At 40.3% G+C, this 20,475-nt stretch overlaps 2 protein-coding genes across 3 annotated transcripts; one reads left to right on the plus strand and one right to left on the minus strand.

Annotated features, from left to right (window-relative positions):
* The first annotated feature begins 520 nt into the window (after positions 1 to 520).
* On the plus strand, positions 521 to 13,592 carry LOC143459655 (uncharacterized). 2 transcript variants are annotated; one of them, XM_076956878.1, is made up of 28 exons: positions 521 to 1,168; positions 1,591 to 1,751; positions 1,832 to 1,959; positions 2,829 to 3,055; positions 3,203 to 3,357; positions 4,047 to 4,225; positions 4,292 to 4,429; positions 4,786 to 6,493; positions 6,893 to 7,010; positions 7,069 to 7,204; positions 7,293 to 7,465; positions 7,527 to 7,648; positions 7,759 to 7,833; positions 8,091 to 8,196; positions 8,322 to 8,591; positions 8,794 to 8,952; positions 9,324 to 9,502; positions 9,612 to 9,677; positions 9,871 to 10,017; positions 10,322 to 10,533; positions 10,935 to 11,039; positions 11,138 to 11,243; positions 11,415 to 11,569; positions 11,846 to 11,970; positions 12,255 to 12,471; positions 12,564 to 12,695; positions 12,801 to 12,886; positions 13,037 to 13,592. In XM_076956878.1, exons 1-28 carry the CDS (start codon positions 669 to 671, stop codon positions 13,209 to 13,211), a joined length of 6,060 nt encoding a protein of 2,019 aa, XP_076812993.1. In that variant the 5' UTR covers positions 521 to 668; the 3' UTR covers positions 13,212 to 13,592. The 2 variants fall into 2 exon arrangements, with proteins under 2 accessions (XP_076812993.1, XP_076812994.1); XM_076956879.1 differs by having other exon boundaries at positions 522 to 1,168; positions 4,786 to 4,933.
* A 1,467-nt stretch (positions 13,593 to 15,059) lies between these two features.
* LOC143459656 (retinol dehydrogenase 12-like) lies at positions 15,060 to 17,639 on the minus strand. Its single transcript, XM_076956880.1, has 7 exons — positions 17,472 to 17,639; positions 17,273 to 17,409; positions 17,072 to 17,177; positions 16,808 to 16,967; positions 16,130 to 16,290; positions 15,792 to 15,876; positions 15,060 to 15,524 (listed from the first exon to the last, which is right to left on the minus strand). The coding sequence occupies exons 1-7, from the start codon at positions 17,599 to 17,601 to the stop codon at positions 15,341 to 15,343; spliced, it is 963 nt and encodes a 320-aa protein (XP_076812995.1). The 5' UTR covers positions 17,602 to 17,639; the 3' UTR covers positions 15,060 to 15,340.
* Between the last annotated feature and the right edge of the window lie 2,836 nt (positions 17,640 to 20,475).

Raw genomic sequence — 20,475 nt, forward strand, 5'->3', positions numbered from 1 at the left:
ATGATAAGCGTCTCTATGGCGGTAGAGAGTTGATCTTTTACCTTGAGTAGCTTCAATGCTTCCTTCAGGCCACTTTGCTACGAATGCGAACAAAACTTTTCTGGTAATCTCATAAACGCGCTTTTCATAAAGATCTCATGTCCCGCTGACTGTGTCTGTTTAAAATTTACTCTATTGTTAAGGTTCTACAACGACGTTTGCTGTAATTAATTGCGATCATACGAAATAGCTGTTATTGTAATTTTCGTCCGTTTAAGTTTAAGCCAATATATAGACCTTACATGTATTTTGCATTATTACCTGGTTACATTAATTAAAGCTCATGCTGGTTAGCACTAAGTCGTATAGTAACAGCACAGTCATTCGATTCAACTCATTTTCTACTCATAGTTCGGCCAATACATTGCGAAATAACAAGCCCACTTACTCCAGGCTATTGTTTTCCACGACACAGAGAAATCTTTTGTAAACTCTGACATTCTCAATTTGTTGTAGCGCGACTGTCGCGATCTATCGCTGTTGGATCGACTTTCAAATTTACGAAGCGACCCCGAGCGTCGTTCTGGACCACTGGCAATCATAGAAGCCGACATAATGCGGATTGTATAGCGCGGGTGTTATTAAGCTTTTCACGTCCATCTGACGCTATTCTTTGAGATAGGACAAAAATGCTTTTTAAGCAGAAACGACCCGAAGGGGTCGACAGAAAACGTAGAGAAACTCAGACTCAGACCGATAACAATGACGACTTAATTGAAGTTAATCAGAGCTTGTCCATATCAGGCAAAAACACCAGCACGACAGGCCTCAGGGTCAATGGAGCGAACGTTTCAGCAGCAACTGTTCAGGCAGCGAGCCTAGATCAACCCGTGAAAGCGAGAAACCCAGTTGGTCTGGACCAGGGCCAACATCAAGCAGGTGAAGACAAGGACGGCTTCCTTGTCAGGCGGTTGACTTCCTCTCACAAGGACGCGCGGAAGCAGAGGAGTTTTACGTCTGTCGGATTTTCGCATCCCGCTGGAAACCAGGCCGGTGCACACCCCCCTTCGACTTTCTACACAACTTTCATCAGACCGCCCCCCACTGCACCGCGAAGCAGTCCGGTGCTAGGGGGGTTATATGAAGGTCAAGTTCAACATCAAACACCTGGTCAAGATATTTGCAACAGGTGAGTTGTCATCGAATTTTTTAAGCAGCAATGTTACAGTAATTTGGCGGGGATTTTGAGCTGTTTCGTACAGAGGCGGAAAATTCTTTTGCTGATTCGTATATTTGGCATTTATTGAACAGAGGCGGTGATAGCTAAGATTTGCTGAATACAATCATGGAATAAAAATTGAAATTTTAGTCATTTATTGCTGCACGTTTGTTCGTGCTTGTAGTAAACCAAGAGCCGTGGTCCGTGTAAGATAATTTTCAAATTTACACTTCCGTTTGTCGCAAGCAATTATGCTTTTTAAATCACGCATTGCAACAGCGATAACGTCTTGCTAATATTAAAGAAATTTACGTGGTTTTGATAAAATTGAAGAAGCGTTAAATTTAGCGACACGTGTTTTCATTTGTAAGCTTCCTAATCCTGTTCTTCAGGCAATTTTATAACCCTTACTCGGACATGGCATTGATGGCAAGAGAAGGAAGAGATCTCTCTCTTCCCAGGATCCCAACCTCCCGTCAGATGGCGCAGGACACTACCCAGCGTCTCCAAACTGCCCACTCATCACAGCAACGTTTCCCGGGGATCACGAGAGGTTGGTTCCGGCCGATGGATTAGTTAATACTCGGTCTTTATCGTCAACGTCATTTTTTGATTTTTATGAAATTTTTCCAGATCTTCAGCATCAAGGAGCTTCCCCCAGACCGGATACATCAATGAGCAACTCCGTTCTTCCTCCTTATCTCGTCAGAAGTACGCTTGATGACGTAGAGAGGTTACCTGCAATACATCCGTCAGTTTGGGTGAGTTTTACAAGAATTTCGGCTTTCATGTTTATTTAACAGAAGAGTCTTTTTTTCTTAAACTTTTTTCAAAACAAAAAAACAGGATGAACAATTAATTATTTGTCATGAAAACTTCATTCCGACATATTATTGTTATCCGCGGCCTTTAAGGTTTCGTGTTTATTAATTTTTTCAAGAAAAATAGATAAAATAGACAGAATGTTCGAGATGAAAACTGTACAGAGATTTTAACAAAACCACAGCAACTTAAAGTAATTAAGCGAAGAATATTCAACCTCACACAAAGATTTTATCTTTTTGTTGACAGTATATCGGTGATTATAATGTTTCATATTCACCGGTCGTACCTTCCTCTGCTAAATGCAGGATGCTATGTCATGATTTTCCCATTACCTTGTTGTGGAAATATCGCGATGTCCGTCCTTTAATCGCGGGAGACAATGGTGGGATGACTTGTTCCATAAATAACAACTCCTTTTCAATTATGTCGAACAATGGTGTCAGTTACAGCGGCCGAGAAACAAACCGACCGTCGCGAAATGAACACTGGAACATATTTAGAACGACTATCTCCTAACCTTGCCCACTGAGAACGATAAATGGAGTTCCTTGTGACGTGTCTTAACTTTGCCTTGCGCGCGGTTTGAGTAGAAGTCAGTAGAAAGCTCTTGAATCAAAAATAAAATAAACTGATGACGTTTACAGTCGTCGATCGAAGAAAGAACTGCGCCAGTTTCTCAACTAAACTTATGAAATTGCATTAAAGTAACTTTATTTAACACTAAATGATTAGCAATTGTCTTATTTTTTTATTTCCATATTGCTTCAATACTTTGTCATAATCACTACTATTGCGTCATAATTAGGCGTCACGCGGTGAACGTCGGGTCGATTATCGAGGGTTTGTTTCCGCCCCTCCGACATCCGCTTCTGTCCCCGGTACCGCTGTGGGGAGGGCGAGACCCTCTCAGAAAAACGCGATACCTCTGAAACGCCCCTCAGCGGTTAAAAAGGTTGAAGCTACCAACACCGAATGCTGGCGCTGTGCGCTGAAGCTTGAGCATTCAAAATGTGAAAGCACAAAATACATCAGGTAGGTGTCTATGACGTGTTTTAATTTTCCTCGAAAAAATTTGTCTGTATTTCTTTAACCCTGTCACATGTAATTCGTGTGAAATTGCAAGATGGATTTGCGTTATTTATTACGTAACAATTAACGTCGCGTTATTCGTTTCACTAGAATCGGCGGCGGATTCCGACACAGTTACTGGTTTGTCCGGAAATTGATCGATCAGGCCCGAGAAGAGGAAGAAAAACAACTGGCTCTGATACGCCGAGAACACAAAAAGATTTTCACCGAAAAATTAGCGTGGAGGGTCGGCAAGGACGGTCAAAGTGAGTCGGTGTGAAATAATGAAGATTACGCGTTTGAACGCGTCTGAATGTGTGGAAATTTCTTTGAAAACCTTTTCTTTATTTAAGTTTTTACGTTAAATCATTTGTTTTTAATTCTATTAAAATGATCGGTCGGTTAAAAAATTTTGCGCTTATGTCGTCATAGTAACAATTATGAAATCATCAAAGAGAATATGTTTATCTCTTATTTCATGTTTTGCGCCGAATGGAAGCGCCAGTTTGTTATTCTTTCCAATACGCACAAACAAAACAACAACTATGACGTCATAAAACAGATAAATTTCCATTGTTTGTGGCGTCTTGATATCCTTTGATCGAAGAGAGACCCTCGCAAAAGATTTTCAACGTCTGCGTGAATTTACGATTTTCGCATGACCTTGCATGACCTTTGTTCACTCGGGGTCAATTCAATTCAATAAAAGTTCCAATTTTCTGCATAAAAACAAAATAATTTTGCTGACCACAATTTCGGCGGAAAGGGGCTCTCCGGGGAATATATCACGACACAAATAAACGATCGCAAAAGTGACGCAACAATGCCGTGTTATCTGTTTAATTTTTTTATTGTTTATGACTTGAGATCGCGTGTAAAACGTCACAATCACAGTAGTTGCAACGTCACAAAGCTAAAGATTGTACTTCTAAACTCTACAACTTTTCTCTTACAGGGGAGCGCAGAATAAAAACTTTTGTGAGGACGAGCAGCGGTCGACGCATCGCCAAATATCAGTATGTGCCGGAGGACGTCTACAACGAGATGATGGAACTCAACAAGGCTGGATCCCGTGCTACTGAATCAGCGAAGCGAAGGCTCAAGCAAAAGCTTGCGATGTCTATGGGATTGTCGGTAATAGTCGCAAAAGAACCACTGTGTTGTCATATTTTCCGTCATCATCAACCACGTCATTTCTAGGAGGATGACGCAGAGATGCTGGACACTTGGGACGCCCAGTCGGTCGGAGCTGATGACGTCGCCATGGACGAGGAGGGAAATCCCCTCCTCGATGAGGACGGAGAACCAATCAGGACGGAGGACACAGAGAAAGTTTATGTGAGTGCTTGTCGCTAATATTTGATGCTTGCGGATAGGAAAATCATAAACGGACGGAAAATGCAAGTTCAACTCGTACATTCAAACACACACACATCAGGTCCGTAACTAGCTTGCAGTTCCAAAGGGGACCAAGGGTTTTCTGGAGGGGACCGATCACGAACTACCACATAACATCCAGCGTGGGCGATCTGTTTATATATTGCCAAGCCCAAATATATACTGTACCTAGTTACGGGCCTGACACACACAATCACATAATGGTTGTCATAAACATAAATGTGCATGATGAACAAATGATGAACGTAAGTTCACTCACAAAACCACACACACTTAAAAACTTTATTCTTTCACAGCGCGCAAGAGAGAAACAGCGACGGAAGAAGGAGGGTCGGATCCACGACTCCGACGAGGAAAGCGAAAGAGCGGACAGCGGTCTTGCTTTCAGCGACACAGAAGCGCGCGAACGTCGGAGAAGATACCGCGGGGGCAAAGATAGCGATGGTATGGATAGCGACGAAGGTAGCGAAGGTATCGGAGGGGCGGGAAGGCGCAAGGGGCGACGGAAAGGTAGCGGAGAAGACGATGAGGAAAGTGAATATTCCGTGGATGGCAAAGGACAGAAAAAAAGGAAAGCAAAGAAAGGCGGAGACGATTCCGACGCATCGGACTACGGGAGCGAGAAAGGCGGAAAAAGAGGAGAGCGCCGCAAAAAGGGCGGACGCGATGACGACGACAGCGATGAATTTTCCGACGGAAGTAAAAAACAAAAAGGACGTCGTGGAAGGCGGAAAGGATCTCAGGACGGAAGCAGTTATTCCGGCGACAGCCGCGACCCCAGGGGGAAAGGCAAACGTGGAAAGGGTAAGAAAGGGAGCAAATATGATGACGACGACAGCGATAACAGCGGAAGCAGGAAACGAGGAGGGAAGGGACGTCGCAAAGGACGAAAAGGGTCCGATGGGGAAAGCCGCTCCGGTAGTTACGACAGCCGCGATAGCAAGGGCAGACGACGAAAAGGCAAGGGCAAGAAAAAAGGCGGAAAAGGAGGCGGCGATAATAGCGGAAGCGAAAGCGAATACGGAGGCGGACAACGCCAAAAGAAGAAAAAAGGCCGCCGAGGACACGGAGGTTCCGGCGGAGATTCTGGAGGAAGTGATTACGGAGACGATCCTGATCGAAAACATCGTAGCCGTCGGCATCGTAAAAAAGGCGGAGGAGACGACGGTAGCGACGGATCTTTTACTGATGGGAGTAACAAACGTGGCGGACGTCGTAAGAGAGAAAAAAGACGCGGAAAACACGGTTCGGGAAGCGAAGGATACAGTGACGATGATTACAGCGATCACGGCGGAAAAGATCGAAGAAGAAAACATAGAAATCGCAAGCACAGAGACGGCAGTGATTATGACGACGATGACTACAGCACCGATGGAGATAGAAAACGAGGCGGACGCGGCTACCGCGGCGGTGGAAGACGAAACAGACGAAGAGGAGCTGATAGAACAGACGACAGCGATGCTTCCAACGGCGACAGTCGCGATCGACGTCACAGAAGAAAAAAGGGACGTCATCGTCGCCATGGAGACGACCGCGGTGGAAGCAGCGATGGAAGTATCCGATCCGATGACTCCGATCGTTCAAGACGCCGATCCCGACACCGCAGACGTCACCGACGCGACCGACGCGACCGATCCGACAGTCGCAGTGGGAGTTCTGGAAGCGACGAAAGCGGAGGCGGACATCGTCGCCGACGACATCGCAAGGATCGCCGACACGGGCGGAGACGCGGAAGGGATTCCTCGTACAGCGATGAAAGCGGATCCCAATCCGACGGAAAAGGAGAGAGAAGAAAACGTCACGGTCGACGTCACAGAAAACAAAGACGTCACAAAGGCGATGACGATTACTCGGATGAGAGCGTTTATTCGGATGACTCGCAAGCAAGCGGGGACAGTTACGACCGGAGACGGAGCAGGCGTCGAAGAAAAAAAGATAAAAGGCGGAATCGTCGGAGGCATTCCTCGGACGATTACAGCGACAGCGACGACAGCAGGAGCAGGCGTGAGTTGCCGAGTCTGCTGCAATATTCCTTGTGATTTTGCAGCTCTCAGTGATCACGCAATTGCGCAATATTCCGCCGGAATATCGCGCTGCAAATTCCGCAATCCGCTCGCGCTTTGTGCCTTCTCGCGCTTTCCCTACACGCCGCGCGATCGCTTCTCACACGTGGATTGTGTCTTCTTTTTAAAACGTGACGTTTTCTTTTTGCAATGTGACGTTGCTTAAATTATTCTTTCGCGTTTCTGAGAAGGCACAGACCGCGTGATGGTTGTGATCGCTGCGAGCGATGCAAACTTGTGCCCTATCTTTATGTTTGTGACGTAGCAATTTACATTTCACTAACAAACAAAGGCTTTTTTGACCCAACAATGTAAGTTTCGTTTAACTTTTATTGGGCAGGACGACGAGGACGACGTCACAGAAGGCGAAGTTATTCCGACAGCGATAGTGACAGTGACAGCGGCGCCGACGCTGAATCGCGACGGGGACGAAAAAAGCGGCACAGGAGACGCAGAAGGTAAGTTGTGCAGAAGCTTACCCGCCCTAAAACGTGGCTGATTGTTAATTCTTTGTAGAAGCCGCTCTTACAGTTCGGATGAATCAGATCGAAGCAGCAGATCACGCGATCGTCACCGTCGTCGACGACATCGCAGACATCGCCGATCAAGTCGCGATTCTGACGATTCTAGATACTCGTCCGAAGATTCGAGCGTGAGTAGCCATAATGTTTAAGTCATAAGATTTTCGACCTTTCAGTGTGACCAAAACAAAAATTTCTTTAATCTTTATTACGTCACAGAGGAGCGGAAGTCGGCATCGTGGCAGACGAAAGCGACGAGGGCGACATCGGCGTCATTCATCGGATCGATCCGGGTCGGAATCGGGCTCGTCGTCTGGAAGCAGAAGTCGCCATCGACGTCATAGAAGAAGAAGGAAACACCGACACTCCGACAGCGACTCGGGCAGCGACAGGTGCGATGCGTGCGTCGATTAATCTAGAATAAGGTTTTACTTGCGACATTAATTCTTTCAGGTCGCGAAGCCGTCGCCACAGACGCAGGAGACGCAGGCATCGTGATTCAAGCAGCTCAACTTATTATTCGACGTCAAGCGACGACTCGAGGCCGCGACGAAGGCATCGGCGCCATCGGAGACGTAAAATTCTAGAATTATTTCAAATTTTGGAAATTCTTTCTCACAAAACCGCCAATTGCAAATTTTCTCCTTAAGTTTTAAACTACATTCTGCTTTCAATACTTTTATAGATTCTGACGACGACGATTCGGATTCGTCGCGAAGTCGTGATCGCGGAAAGGGGAGAAAAAGGGACAAGAGGCGAGGTGAATACCGTATTCTGGAATTCATGAAACTATTTTTGCTGACACGAGACTTTATATGATGTGATCGTGAAAGTAAATTGTGACCTCACACTACAAAAAAAGCGTCATAAACCGTTGCAACGATCATATGACGATAAAAGCGCAATTTGATGATGATATGAAATGAAAATTTCAGACAGCATAATGTATACGGTGGCGTGATGTGCTATATAAATATCACATGATGTCATTATGATACAACGTGAGCTATCATGCAGATCGCCGTCGTCGGAGATATTCGACGAGCACAGAAGAAAGTTCTGCGGGAGATGAGAAATCTTCTCGAAGAAGAGATAAAGACAGACGTAGGCGACGTCGAGACAGGTAGATCGCATTATGATGTCATAATCGCTTTCTTTAGTATCCTCCTGTGCTTTAAAATTCATTTTCGAGTTTTTAGAACTTTGTTTGTGATGAAATATCTGAAGAAATGTCACAAAAATTTTCAGATATTACAGCAGCGACAGTGACTCTGACAGCAGCTACGGCAATCGACGCCGACGCGACAAAAAGAAGCAACGTCCACCCCGACCTCCGAGCTCGGATTCTAGTTCTCTCAGCTCGGATGCTTCGTCGGACAGATTGGGTAGGATGACGAAGAAGGAGAGAAGAGCTTATGAGAAGAGGAGACAGGACAAAACGGAGCGGAAAGAGCGGAGACAGCAGCAACGGGAAGAATTCGAGAGATATGTCGAGAAGAAGGAGAGAAAAAAAGAACGGTGAGAGATTCGGGAAGCGATTATTTTGTCGTAAGAATCTTTATAAGGATACAACTGCTTGATAATGATAGAAACTTCATCATCCAAACGAAGAGATGGTTGCCAATTATAATGTTTAATTTGATTGATTAAGTTCACATATCACTGCATTGCTTGATTGATTGATCGATTGATGCAAATCATTCAAATCCTTTTCTTTCAGTCGTCGATTGCGCGAAGGTAGAGCTTCTGTTTCATCATCTTCCGACGACGACAGTTGGGGCGACGGCAAAACGGCGGTCAAGTATGGCCGCGGAAGCCGGAGGAAGATTTTGGACAAACACAAGAAGACGGATGACAGGGACATCGGCTACGATGATCCGTGAGTATCGCAGAGGATTAGATCTCTTGACCATCTGGACTTGAATAAATTAAACAAAACAAGTCAAGCGCTAACCAACAACCTGATGTCATATTTCATGCAGTTGATATATTTAATACATTTGATAACCGATCTTTTTACATATGGTTTTTCTTATATTTCAAAAACACATTATTTTTTGTTTGTTTTTTCATAAAATAAATAAACATTTTATTCATGTTAAATTTAATTTAAGAAATCCTGGTCAAGTATTCTCAGTTTTTATTTTAGAGGAAACTTTAAACCTATGAGCTTTTAACTCATATAAAACTTCAGGCTATTTAACTTTATTTAATATTTAAAACACTTATTCTTAATTTTGACGCCTTTAGGAACGATCCCTGGGCGCGAAAGGAAAAAAGAAGAGAGAAAAAGAAGAAAGATCGCATGAGAAAGGGAGGAGCCGGCCCATCGGGATCGGAACCTTCGTCATCATCAGACTCAGAGTTCGACCCCTCCGATCCATTCCGAGAGAAGAAGAAAAAAGAGAAACGAAAGAAAAAAGGCAAAGGTAATGAGAGAAGCGTGACTTTCTCTCTTTCACACAGAGTGATGTGATGTTTCATGTGATTCGTGAAATGATTGATTTACATGACGTAACTTCACATTATTTTCTGCAGCTGGTGATATATCTTCAGATAGTGATGACGATCAGTCCATCTACGAAGATGTCTTTGAAGAAGACGGTTGGATTGTTTTAATTTTTTATAGAGATTAAAAAATAAGCGATTTCAATAACTTTTGATAGGCTGCAAAAACATTTTAAACTGTAAAAGTAACATTGTCTTAGATTATGTCCAGGAAAAGCAACTGAATTGAGTGCATGCTTCTTTGGAAAACAATAATTTCAACTCTGCTCATGTTGTTTCCTACAAATAGGAACTGTCCAAAGAAGGAAAGTGAAAGCCTCCAAAAAGAAGGGCGCAAAAAACAAGAAAGTTTACGATGATGACGAACTCGACGCCGCATCTGAATACGATTCTATCGGAAGCGCAGACGCCGATAAATTGATTGCGCGACAAATTTGTGAGTATCATGCCAGAACTTTAGAATGGAATTATAAAGAAAATGTACAACAAACTCTCGAAAAAATTTTTAAATTATTAACTACAGTTAACTTTCCTTATGCTTGTATTGTATATATGTGCAGTTTGATTTATCATTCACACGGTTCAGTACGTTCAAAGTTATAACGTTTTTAGGCAAAGCAAAGTATGCGTTTCTTGGGACAAATGAAAATTTAGTTTAAGTTTGTTAGAAATCGGTACAGAATTCAGATTAAAATTCAGAAGAAAGTTTAAGTTTTAAAATTGGTTTCTCTTTCCCGCAGACGACAAAGACGGAGAAGTGATCCGGCTCACCAAGGACGGGCGTCGAATCAAAGACGGAAAGATTAGCAAGGAGGTGTTCGACATCGAAAAGCACCAGCAGAAGAAGAAGAAAAAGAAGAAAGACAAGCAGATGATGGAGAAGAGCTATGAAGAGGAATATGTGGAGGAGTTCATTGACGAAGAGGGAAATGTGGTCAAAGTTGTGAAGAAGGTCAATAGCTTGGAGCTTAATACGTTAAATTTTCCTGTAACTATGTAAGAATGTTTCAAATTGTAAAAGAAGAAGTCAGATTAGTATACTGTAGCTTACACTACAACTATATAACAACTGCATACAACTATACATGTAAATCGTACATGTGTTAACCAAAATACACCGATGCATTTACGTATGTATGAGGAGTCAAAACAAGGCTACTACGACAACAAAGTAAAAAAAACTTCCGACTTGCGCAGTAGAATCCTGTTAAAGCAACTCTGCTCAAACACAAGGGCAAGTGTCGGAAAAGATTGTATTCCATTTACGATGCTTATTCCGCGAAGTGTTATAACGTACGTTACCCAATAAGCTTAGCTGGCAGTGTTTCCCCTTGATAATTATTTGAATTGCAGCGGCTGAAAGAAAAAACGACAGCGCCTGGAAAGCGGCCAGCCACTCCATTGGTCGGACCAAGACGGGTTCAAGTTCTCTTTTTGAAAGGAGGGAAGCTGATGCAGGTTAACCTTGAACTTGAACTCCGTCCTTGTTTGCTTGATTATTAGAGTGCTAATGAAGTTGAAGTATTAGTTTGTAACAATTCTTGTTTCGTACTTAGAGTCGTCTCGAGAAACTTCTGGCCGAGTGTTCCCTCAATGATCAAGATCCAAGGATGATTCTTTCCAAGAACGATGACTTTGGAGCCACAGATCTCGACGAAAGAGGTTTATAAGATTTTGTTCTAGTTCTCCTAAAACAATTTGCAACTTAAAGCTAATCCAGTTGCAGTGCCTCGAAATTAACTGTATTTTGGTCTATCCAATCTATTGCTGACCTGAGGTTGATTTTCCGCTTGAACTCCATCACCTATTTTTCCTTAAATATTTATCCGGCAGAGGGAGCCATAGATTACCTGACACACTACCGACTTGTCAATCCCGCCAACCTTGAGGTTTACGGAAAGGCTTTCCTGGTCGAAGACAACGATGAAAACTACATCGTCAACCTCGGCGAGACACGAGTCGCCCTGGAAGGAATTCCTGCTTTACAGGTGAGTATGACTGACAAGGCTAATATGTAGGCACTATGGAAATATCTCACAAACAAAATGACTTAAAAAATTCTTTTGATTGACAAACTTGAGCAATTATGTAACGTTGTTTGTGGTGGCTTATACAGAATTGTATTTTGTCTAAAACCACCACTTTACCTCATTTAACCTTTAACCTTTGCCGTGAAAAAATGCGTTCATTTAAAAAAATTTTCCAGCATCTCATTTCAGAGTAGATTTAAGTGACTGCTTTCTTAACTCGCTGTTGTTTGACAGAATCTTAACGACAAGCAAGTGAACTACATTCTCAAGGTTCTCGGAATCGACGACACCACTATGGTGACTTTTAAAATGTTCGCAGTGATCGCATCGCTATGTGAGAGACTCCTCTCCGTCTTGGAGTGAGTATTTACAGTAAATGTTATATGGTCTGTTATATGCCTATTCAGGATCTTCTGCTTGTGATAATTTAAAAGAGCCTCGCCTGACCAATTACTGGTCTTGAAATATTTGTTACTTACACTACAAGCTATTGCGTTTTTGTACTGAAAATATTTACATTTAATGCATTCACTGATTAGTATTCTGGAGTTTGGAGTACTAACTTCCTTATGAAGATATTTTTGCGGTTCAATTTATGGCTGTATCGCACATCCACTCTGTGGTCTAAGATTGTCTTTTACAGCGACCAGACGAAGCAATGGATGGAGATTAACGACTTATCGGACATGGAAAGAAAAATCGGTCTTTATCGGTCCATGTTCTATTGGAACACCAGCTCCGACAGAAGCGCGAATTACATCAAAGCAACATCGCTCAGGATCGAACTGATCGCGGGTGGACTCAATCGCGTGCAAGAAGAATACGTCATCCAGAAGATAGAACCTAATATGTACAAAGAGGTGAACTTGTAAGCTTTGTTATGAGCGCTTTTAAAAGAAGCAGGCTCCGTTGTATTATGCCATTGTATAAAAAATGTCGATTTCAACGAAAGGTCTCCTTCATTGACTACATGGCCTTCATCCCTCTTTTCCTCACAACTCACGACAGCATTATTGAAAACCCACTCGACATGTCACGTGACAAGTTCAACAACACAAAAGCGTTGGAACCACAAAGAGATCTAGTACGTTGCGATAGCTGTGTCTTGTTTTGCCCGTTACAAAATATTGAACATAAAATACTACCTTGTTATCTATGTACATGTTCTTACGTCATGAAAACCTCACAGGTTCCGCTTGGTCGCCCGATGACGCAGGTGGGCGCGTCATCCATGCAATCAATTCCAATACCGTATGAGTTTGAAAAGAGGCCAGGGTGAGTGGACGTTTCCGAAATCACTTCAAGACCTTTGTCTGTTTGTTAAATTTTCTGGCATTGACCAGGACTTTAAGCTGTGTAATATCTTTATGACAGCACGGTTTGGCAAATCAATATACGTTGTTTATTGTAACTTCGCTTATTTAGGTCGTCATTAAGAAAACGTATTCGATTGGTGACCCCGAAACCCAAACTTCCAACGCCGGATCCAAATGACAATGACTCTTTAGCTGGGAGTTTCGATTCTTTCTCTCCAGTTCCTCCGAAAGTGAGCAGGGTGACCGCTTTGAGGAGGGAAACCATCATGGCTGGCACCAGATGACGAGACTGGTCTTAGAAAACTGTTCAAAATTTTTCAATCCTGGAAGCAGCCGAGAAAGCCATAAGAATACTCAGATGGCCGTTTTAATTTTGTTTAAGTTTATTTTTGCTTTCAGAGATTACGTTTCTAGCCTAATTGACAATTCTCTTATGTGCCTATATTTTGCCTGATCTATCTCATGCTTTCCGATCTTTAAAGACAATTGCCAGTGCACTTTACTGCTTCCTAAAACTTGCGTTCATAGAATTTTTTTGAAACATTAACTTTTTTATAAATGAGCGTTCTCATGTAGCCTAAATGCCCTGGCTATTCTTTAAACAAGGTGCTGTTGCAAAGCCACTGGACATATGAAATTGAGTTTGGAATACAAAATTTATGTTATTTTGTTTTGGTGGTAACTGCGTGTAATCAATTAAGATACAGTCATGGGCCTGGCGGTTACTACTTGTTGACAGTAACCACCAAATTACGGAAAATTAATATACTGGAATCTGACTCTTACGAAGATTAGAAAGTTTCGAATTTTGTCTAGGAACTCCTTAAACTTCAGTTGAATAGTTTGTATAATTTTAAATACTGAAAATCTGATTAATATCGGTTTTAATATTCTTCATTATTACTTCAAACAAACACTAAAAAATTACAACAATATTATTATTATATAAGAAGGATTTTAAGAATTAATTAGCAATCAAAGCGCATCAGACTACGTTTCAGATTGATTAAGGTACTGTTTACTGAGTCATTACGATCGATATCTATCATTCATTGAACCTTAAAACTTCAAGCTGAACACTGAAGAACCAGTACTAAACAAAACAAAACCAATCTCTAATTTAATCAAAGCATGCAACGATACATTTATACCCTGAAGGAGATCATAAAGAAACAGAAATTCAACTTGAGGCGCAATGCGTTTTTCAATAACAGGAAATGATTTGGACTTTGAGACTTGAAGTATTACAGGTCAGGTGATAATTGCAATTAGACGTTTTCAATAAAGGAAACAATATGTCAATCAGCATTGTTTTTTTTTATCTTAACGATGCTGTTAATACGAGGTCAAACGTGCAGATAAACATGTTTACCGATTAAGCTGTCAATCACATAGGTGTTATCTCGAATTCGGCAAGCTCATAATGCAATGTAATCAACATGTTTACAAAATAGAATGACAAGTATGGGGTTAACAAAGTACAATAAGTTCAAAACTGCAAGGCAGAAGACATGTTTACAGAACTAATTGTCAATCAACTATAGTTCGATGAGTCTGCAATTATACCGTGAACTGAGATTGAGTTTATGTAAGTGTGACGTTATGTAATAGCGCGGTAAATAGCAGAATATAGTTATAACGACACAACTTGGAAGACAATGAAAACAATGTCTTCCAGGCCTGTCTTGTTTTAAAGCAAATTTATCAGAGTAAAATTATTTGTAAACACTTTTAATAACAATCTGCATGAACCATCGTACCACAGTGTTTTACAGCTGACAACCCAATTTTATGCACCTTAATGGATGACAAAATCCTTGACTTTCAGATTTACAGCCAGCCTTGATTTTAGACAGTTATTTTCACAGAAAGTTTACTTTTTATATTTTAATTTTTGCTTCGATTATTATAATATCGTCTAAACTAAAGTAAGCTCATGTAGAAAACTGGTTATTAAGTCCACTTTAACTATTTAACTTTAACCATTGATTCTGTGGAATTTTTTGCGATTAAATCAATTTTAGTTAAAACTTTACCGTTTGAATTGACAAAAAAAAGATTTTGTGGTAAATTAATGATAAATAAAGTCATAGATGTTACCGGAACCTACAGAAAATTGAACAATCCAATGATCAAGATTAAATTCAGTTCATATATTATACATATAATTTTAATTTAAATTAATTTTAATTGCATATAATTTATTTTGCGCTTCCAAGTAAGTATAACACATATATAATATAGAAACCGCATACAACCTCTTAATAAATTCAATACAATGTAGACCTACTACTCGTCAAAAAATCTACATTCACTTCACGAGACGTTCTCTGGCTAGAATAAGTGAGCATCGGCTGCGTTTTTAGTCAGTTTATTTTGAAATATTTCCACCAATCCTGATTCATTGGATAATTTAAATTGACGACAAGCCTGTAACTTCCAAGCTTTTTTTCTTTAGCAGTTCCCAGGCACTTTCATTTGTGGCGTGAGGCCACAGTTTTTCGTGGCTACAGCCAGTAAAAAAACCACCGCTGTGTGCCGTCACGGAGTCATCAAGTAGAGTATATAGCGAAGTCTGGTAGCCGTAGTAGACGTCTCTGGGAAAAAAAGTTTCAGAACTAGTGAAATTAAAAAACAAATTACTTTCAAAAATACGGTCCCTCAAATTGTGTGACCAGACACAATTGTACCAACAGGTAATTTTTGTTTAAACGCATTAAGAAGACACTTCGTTTTGATGACAGATGATAATCAAGACTAAATATGGTAATCATAACTAAACTAATTAAAAAAATTAAAAGTATACAGAAAACAGAATATAAAACATGTGTAGCATGTGGCAGCTGCCCAAAACACTCACTTACCTCATGATCAGTAATTGTGGGATGAACATCAACACCTTTGTATTAAAATCAAGCTCTTCAACTGCTTCCGTGTGGATCAAAGTACCTACGATTAAAACAAACAACAATCGATAATTATCTTACAACGTTTCTCGGACAACGAGTTAATTTTTAATGATAATTTATAAAGTACAAACGCCTGGAACACTCGTTCCAACATTGTTGATCTCGCCAAGGCTATGACATCACTAAGTGGGTGATTTATCCTTGCGCGAAATGACGTGGACTTCAGGAACTTCGTGCCCTGGCCTCCAATAAACTTTAATTTATAAACTTATTTGAATTCAGACAACTCTTACCTGGATTAACAGAGTAGGTTGTGATGTCATAATCCTTCAACTCTTTGTTAAGGTTATATATGAACTGTATGTTGGCGAGATTAGTTTCCCAATAAACAAAAAAGATTTCAAACCATCCTTGTGGATCTTTTCTCATGCTCGATTCATAGACTTCCGCAAATCTAAGTGCAGAATGCAACATAAAATCTGAGGTTCCTTTACCTTGCAACAAGCCCAGAGTTTGAAATTATCTGCAATGCACGTTGCCTTCCTGGCGCAGCGGACGAGTGGTTGCAGCATCCAACTTGCCTCCCATGCTCGGCGACTTTACTGTTGTAATGCCCAAAAGCTGGAGCGATGAGAAACCATCACCGAGTTAAAATCGTGCAATGAAGACTTTATCATACCATGGCCATACCAACGCATAGAAAGTACACATTGTAATTGAGGATACGTTGAAGGTACTTTTGTAAGCAAAACTATCACACTTCTGTTTCAGGTTTTCAACAAGTAAGAGTATTTGATGATAATAATATTTATTAGTGCTTTGAGTAACAATATTTGCAAAAATAGAATTTGCTAGTAACAGTATTTATCAGTGACAAACTTTGTTAGTAATAAAACTAATAATTTTTAACAGTAGCAGTATTTACGGGAAAGAGTATTTGCTAGTAACTGTATTTGTAAGCAAAATCTGACTTGTATCCTTCTGATGTGAGGTTGATGATACGAACTGGTCTCTCAGCACTTTGCTTCTTCATCTTATCCAGGAGCAGGTTGGTGAGGAGAAAAGGACCAAAGTAGTCAACGACATAGAGACGATTCATTCCATATTTGGTCATACCATCCAGAACAATACCTACATAGGCACACTTATTAAGTTATTATGCGGTTCGCTGGTTCCATCGTGTTCATTTCCAGTGAAAGCTTCTTGAAAAATAAAAGATCATTAAAGCGACAAACCTGCATTGTTGACGAAATAGTCGAGATATTTTTCACTTTCATCGAATTCTTTCGCAAATTGTCTCACAGAACCATAGTCACTAAGATCCACCTGCATTGTTCGAATCTAAACAATGTTTCGAATTTGTTTTTTCGATTTGTTATCAACTTCGTTGTGATAATAACAACAACTTTGTCTCCCTACTAACAGTCATCACTCACGTCATGGTTACCGCTTTCTTTAATAATTTCATCTTTAACTTTGTTTGATTTCTTCAAATTTCTCGATGCGATGACAACACGAGCTCCTCTCTTGGCAAGATCCATCGCCGTCGCTTTCCCAATCCCAGCGTTTCCACCTGAATATTTCAACATTTACCATGACAGCTAGTTGAGTTATTGAGCTGTGTTAAGTACACACCAGTGATAAGAACAGTCTTTCCATTCAACTTCTTGTCACTTTCATAAACTGGCCCTCGCTTTACATAATTCAACCAGTAATATCCAACGATCACTGCAATAATAGCACTAACCAGCGGTTTAAATGACATTTTGCTAAATTAATTGTCCTGCAAAATTAAATCCGAAAGATGATAAGTTGCATACTGTACATACAAAACATAATTGCAAATTACCCATTTAAGTAAAGTTGAAAAACCTCGTAAAAGTTATATTGAAGATTGGGTAGAAACAAGAACTACAACACAAATATTGACAAACATATGTTAGTATAACAATTTATGACGAGTAGAGTTATGAAAAATTTCAAATCAACAGTTAAACAAAATATTGAATGAGATTATGTGACTTTTGTAACCATATGTTTGTAGTTTCCACCATGGTGAAAATTTCCTGTCCAACGTTGTGACATATCGCTTCTCTAAACTGTCTATAAACAATTTCCTGTCGAAGGTTTTCTAACGGCTGCGTTTTGCATATATAATTCGCTTTTATAAGCATATACACTGCAATGAAATCAGAATTCAGGCTGCGGAAGATTTCACGACCGATAAATACGAGACTCATTGAATAAAGCCACAACAACTCAAGCTATAACCAGGTAACCATGAAGTATAAGTGCAACTCAACATCGATTGAACCATACAACATTTCTGTCGGTTTGTAAATAAAAATAATGAAAATAAAACATACCGGAAATTGGAACCTAAGCTTACTTTTCTTTGTTCAATCGAGTCATACACTCAATCGAATTAGCCACATTATTTTGAGTTTTCACATGTCAGTACGTATCTTGCATCCCAATACGTCGAACTGCAATTGTTGTTGCAAAGAAAGACAAGCTGCGTTCAAACAAAACAATAGGCTACAAGTTGACAAACATTTCCTATTACTTTATTTGTTATGGGTAAACACGAACGCAAAGAATCCTAATCCTATCGTATAATAATATTTATCTTAACTTTGCGGCCGGCAAAAGGTAGATAACTAAAACTGTCTGGGTAGATAACTATTACACAACAGAAAAGTTCTCGCGACCCAAAACCTCTCTCTTGCCAAGCGCTGAAGGCATGACCAGAGCGTGATCGCTCATGCGTGACTGTGAGCTTGATAACAGGTGATGAGTAGGGCAACCAGTTTTTTGACCTAAAAAGTTTGGATGCAATCCCGTGGCCACTGGCAAACACTCAACAATTTCGGTTTTTAAATTTTTAAAAAGCAAAAAACGAAAAAATTAAAACCGACTGCAGATTAGAACATTCTTTTCAGCGATTGTGACTTCGGTTCCGCTAGGTATGCAACGCAGTTAACACAATATGCATACGTAGCCTATACCTAGCAAACAACTTGCTCCCAAAAGTGGTATCTGGCGTGTTTCAGGAATTCTGACTCGCAATTAGCAGTCACCAGCTTTTTACAGTACGTTTAAGCTTTCTGCACAAATTGTCATGACGGGCAATCTAGTGATTTCAACGAGTTTCAACTGAATCCGTCTTTTTACCATTCACAAGGCAAAAGAAATAAATAAAGGATTTTGCTTATACATGCGTTGAGCAGACAAAAAATGTTTTCAAAATTTCCTGCTTACGGGATATGATAAAACAAGTCTTATTGAAAGTTGTTTAGCCCTAACAACAGTTTACGCATATTATGTTTTAAAGAAAGCCGTTTATAATCGTTAGGAATTGTTTTTATAGCTTTGAGCCTCTTTTTCCCAAATAAATTTATCACAATGAAAAAAAATGCTGAAAGATTTACGTCGCTTTCAGGCACTGCCTCAATACACTTTTCTAAGTATAGGGTATACTTATAAGCGGCTGTGTATAATACAACTGTGCACCCTGAGTATATTAGATCGTCCAGGAAATTGCCTTTTAATAGAAATACCAGTAAAGTTTAAAGCTATATGCACACAGTATAGACACACAGGATGTAAGATTTTCCTTCCTTGAAAAACCATATGTTGTCGGGCATAGCCTAATCTGAAAAAATAAAGATCACTTTTTAAATCCAATAATCGATTGAAGCCTTAACTTTGACATCATCCTTTTTGCGGCAGACATTCAAGGACGGCTTAAATTTTATTTTATCAACCTGAATATTTATCTGGTGCTGCTATTTGGTCAAAGTTCATCGACAAAACCTCTTTCTCGTTTTTGTTTGTTATGTTGCGGTAGAGAACAAACGGTAAGCTACATATATTGCAAAGGCTTACTGTACAATTAACTAATGGCTTACAATCAAGTAAATACAGTTTGTCTGTTAAAAATATACTTTACAAATACAGTATAGACCTACAATTGAACACAGTACATGGCTGTTAAACTGTAAATTATGGCGTGCATGAGAGTTATCAATGTGTGCTCAGGCCTCTTTCACCTTCGCACCAGTTCATATTAGTTTAATAGGCCTAAACAAATGAATAATTAAGGCTTCAGAACACACTGTTTGGCCAAAAGTTGTGTTGCTCCATGCTCGATTTTTTATCGAAAACCGATGTAGAATTTTGTGCTTCTGAGTTTAATGGGAGTCATATGACAATCAAGAACTAAGCAAACAAACTCAAACTCAACAAACTAAGCTTACGCTTATTCCTGATCGCAAAGTATTTTGCACTGACGGTACACGGTAACTTTCCGCCTGCTCGAAACATTGGCTATTCAAAAAACTTTGTCTTGTGTCAAAATCCCTCTGCTTTTTGGTTTCCCCAAGAGAGAAACAATTTATGACGTCAAAGACATATTTACACACTTGGCGCGGCGTACTCTAACAACGAACCATGTACATTTGGCGAATCATCTACATTTGGCAAATCATGTACATTTTTCAAATCACGCATACATTTACCGAATCACGTACATTTAGCGAATCATGCACTTTTGGCAAATCATCTATACATTTGCCGATCCATGTATACTTGGCAATTCCTGAAGACGTTATGCGATTCATACGTACGTTTATAGAAT

The sequence above is a fragment of the Clavelina lepadiformis genome, chromosome 5 (genome assembly GCF_947623445.1).
Source record: "Clavelina lepadiformis chromosome 5, kaClaLepa1.1, whole genome shotgun sequence".
Lineage (NCBI taxonomy): Eukaryota > Metazoa > Chordata > Ascidiacea > Aplousobranchia > Clavelinidae > Clavelina > Clavelina lepadiformis.

Bases quoted from the DNA above. Each gene is read 5' to 3' on its own strand.
- LOC143459655 (XM_076956878.1), top strand. From the start codon at position 669: ATGCTTTTTAAGCAGAAACGACCCGAAGGGGTCGACAGAAAACGTAGA. The intron at 11,971-12,254 runs GTGAGTATTTAC...TGTCTTTTACAG, and splicing joins AGACTCCTCTCCGTCTTGGA to CGACCAGACGAAGCAATGGA. The intron at 12,472-12,563 runs GTGAACTTGTAA...TTTCAACGAAAG, and splicing joins AACCTAATATGTACAAAGAG to GTCTCCTTCATTGACTACAT.
- LOC143459656 (XM_076956880.1), bottom strand. From the start codon at position 17,601: ATGTCATTTAAACCGCTGGTTAGTGCTATTATTGCAGTGATCGTTGGA. The intron at 16,968-17,071 runs GTTTGTCGCTTT...GTGCCTATGTAG, and splicing joins CTATTTCGTCAACAATGCAG to GTATTGTTCTGGATGGTATG. The intron at 16,291-16,807 runs GTCAGATTTTGC...TTCTGCACTTAG, and splicing joins CTCACATCAGAAGGATACAA to ATTTGCGGAAGTCTATGAAT.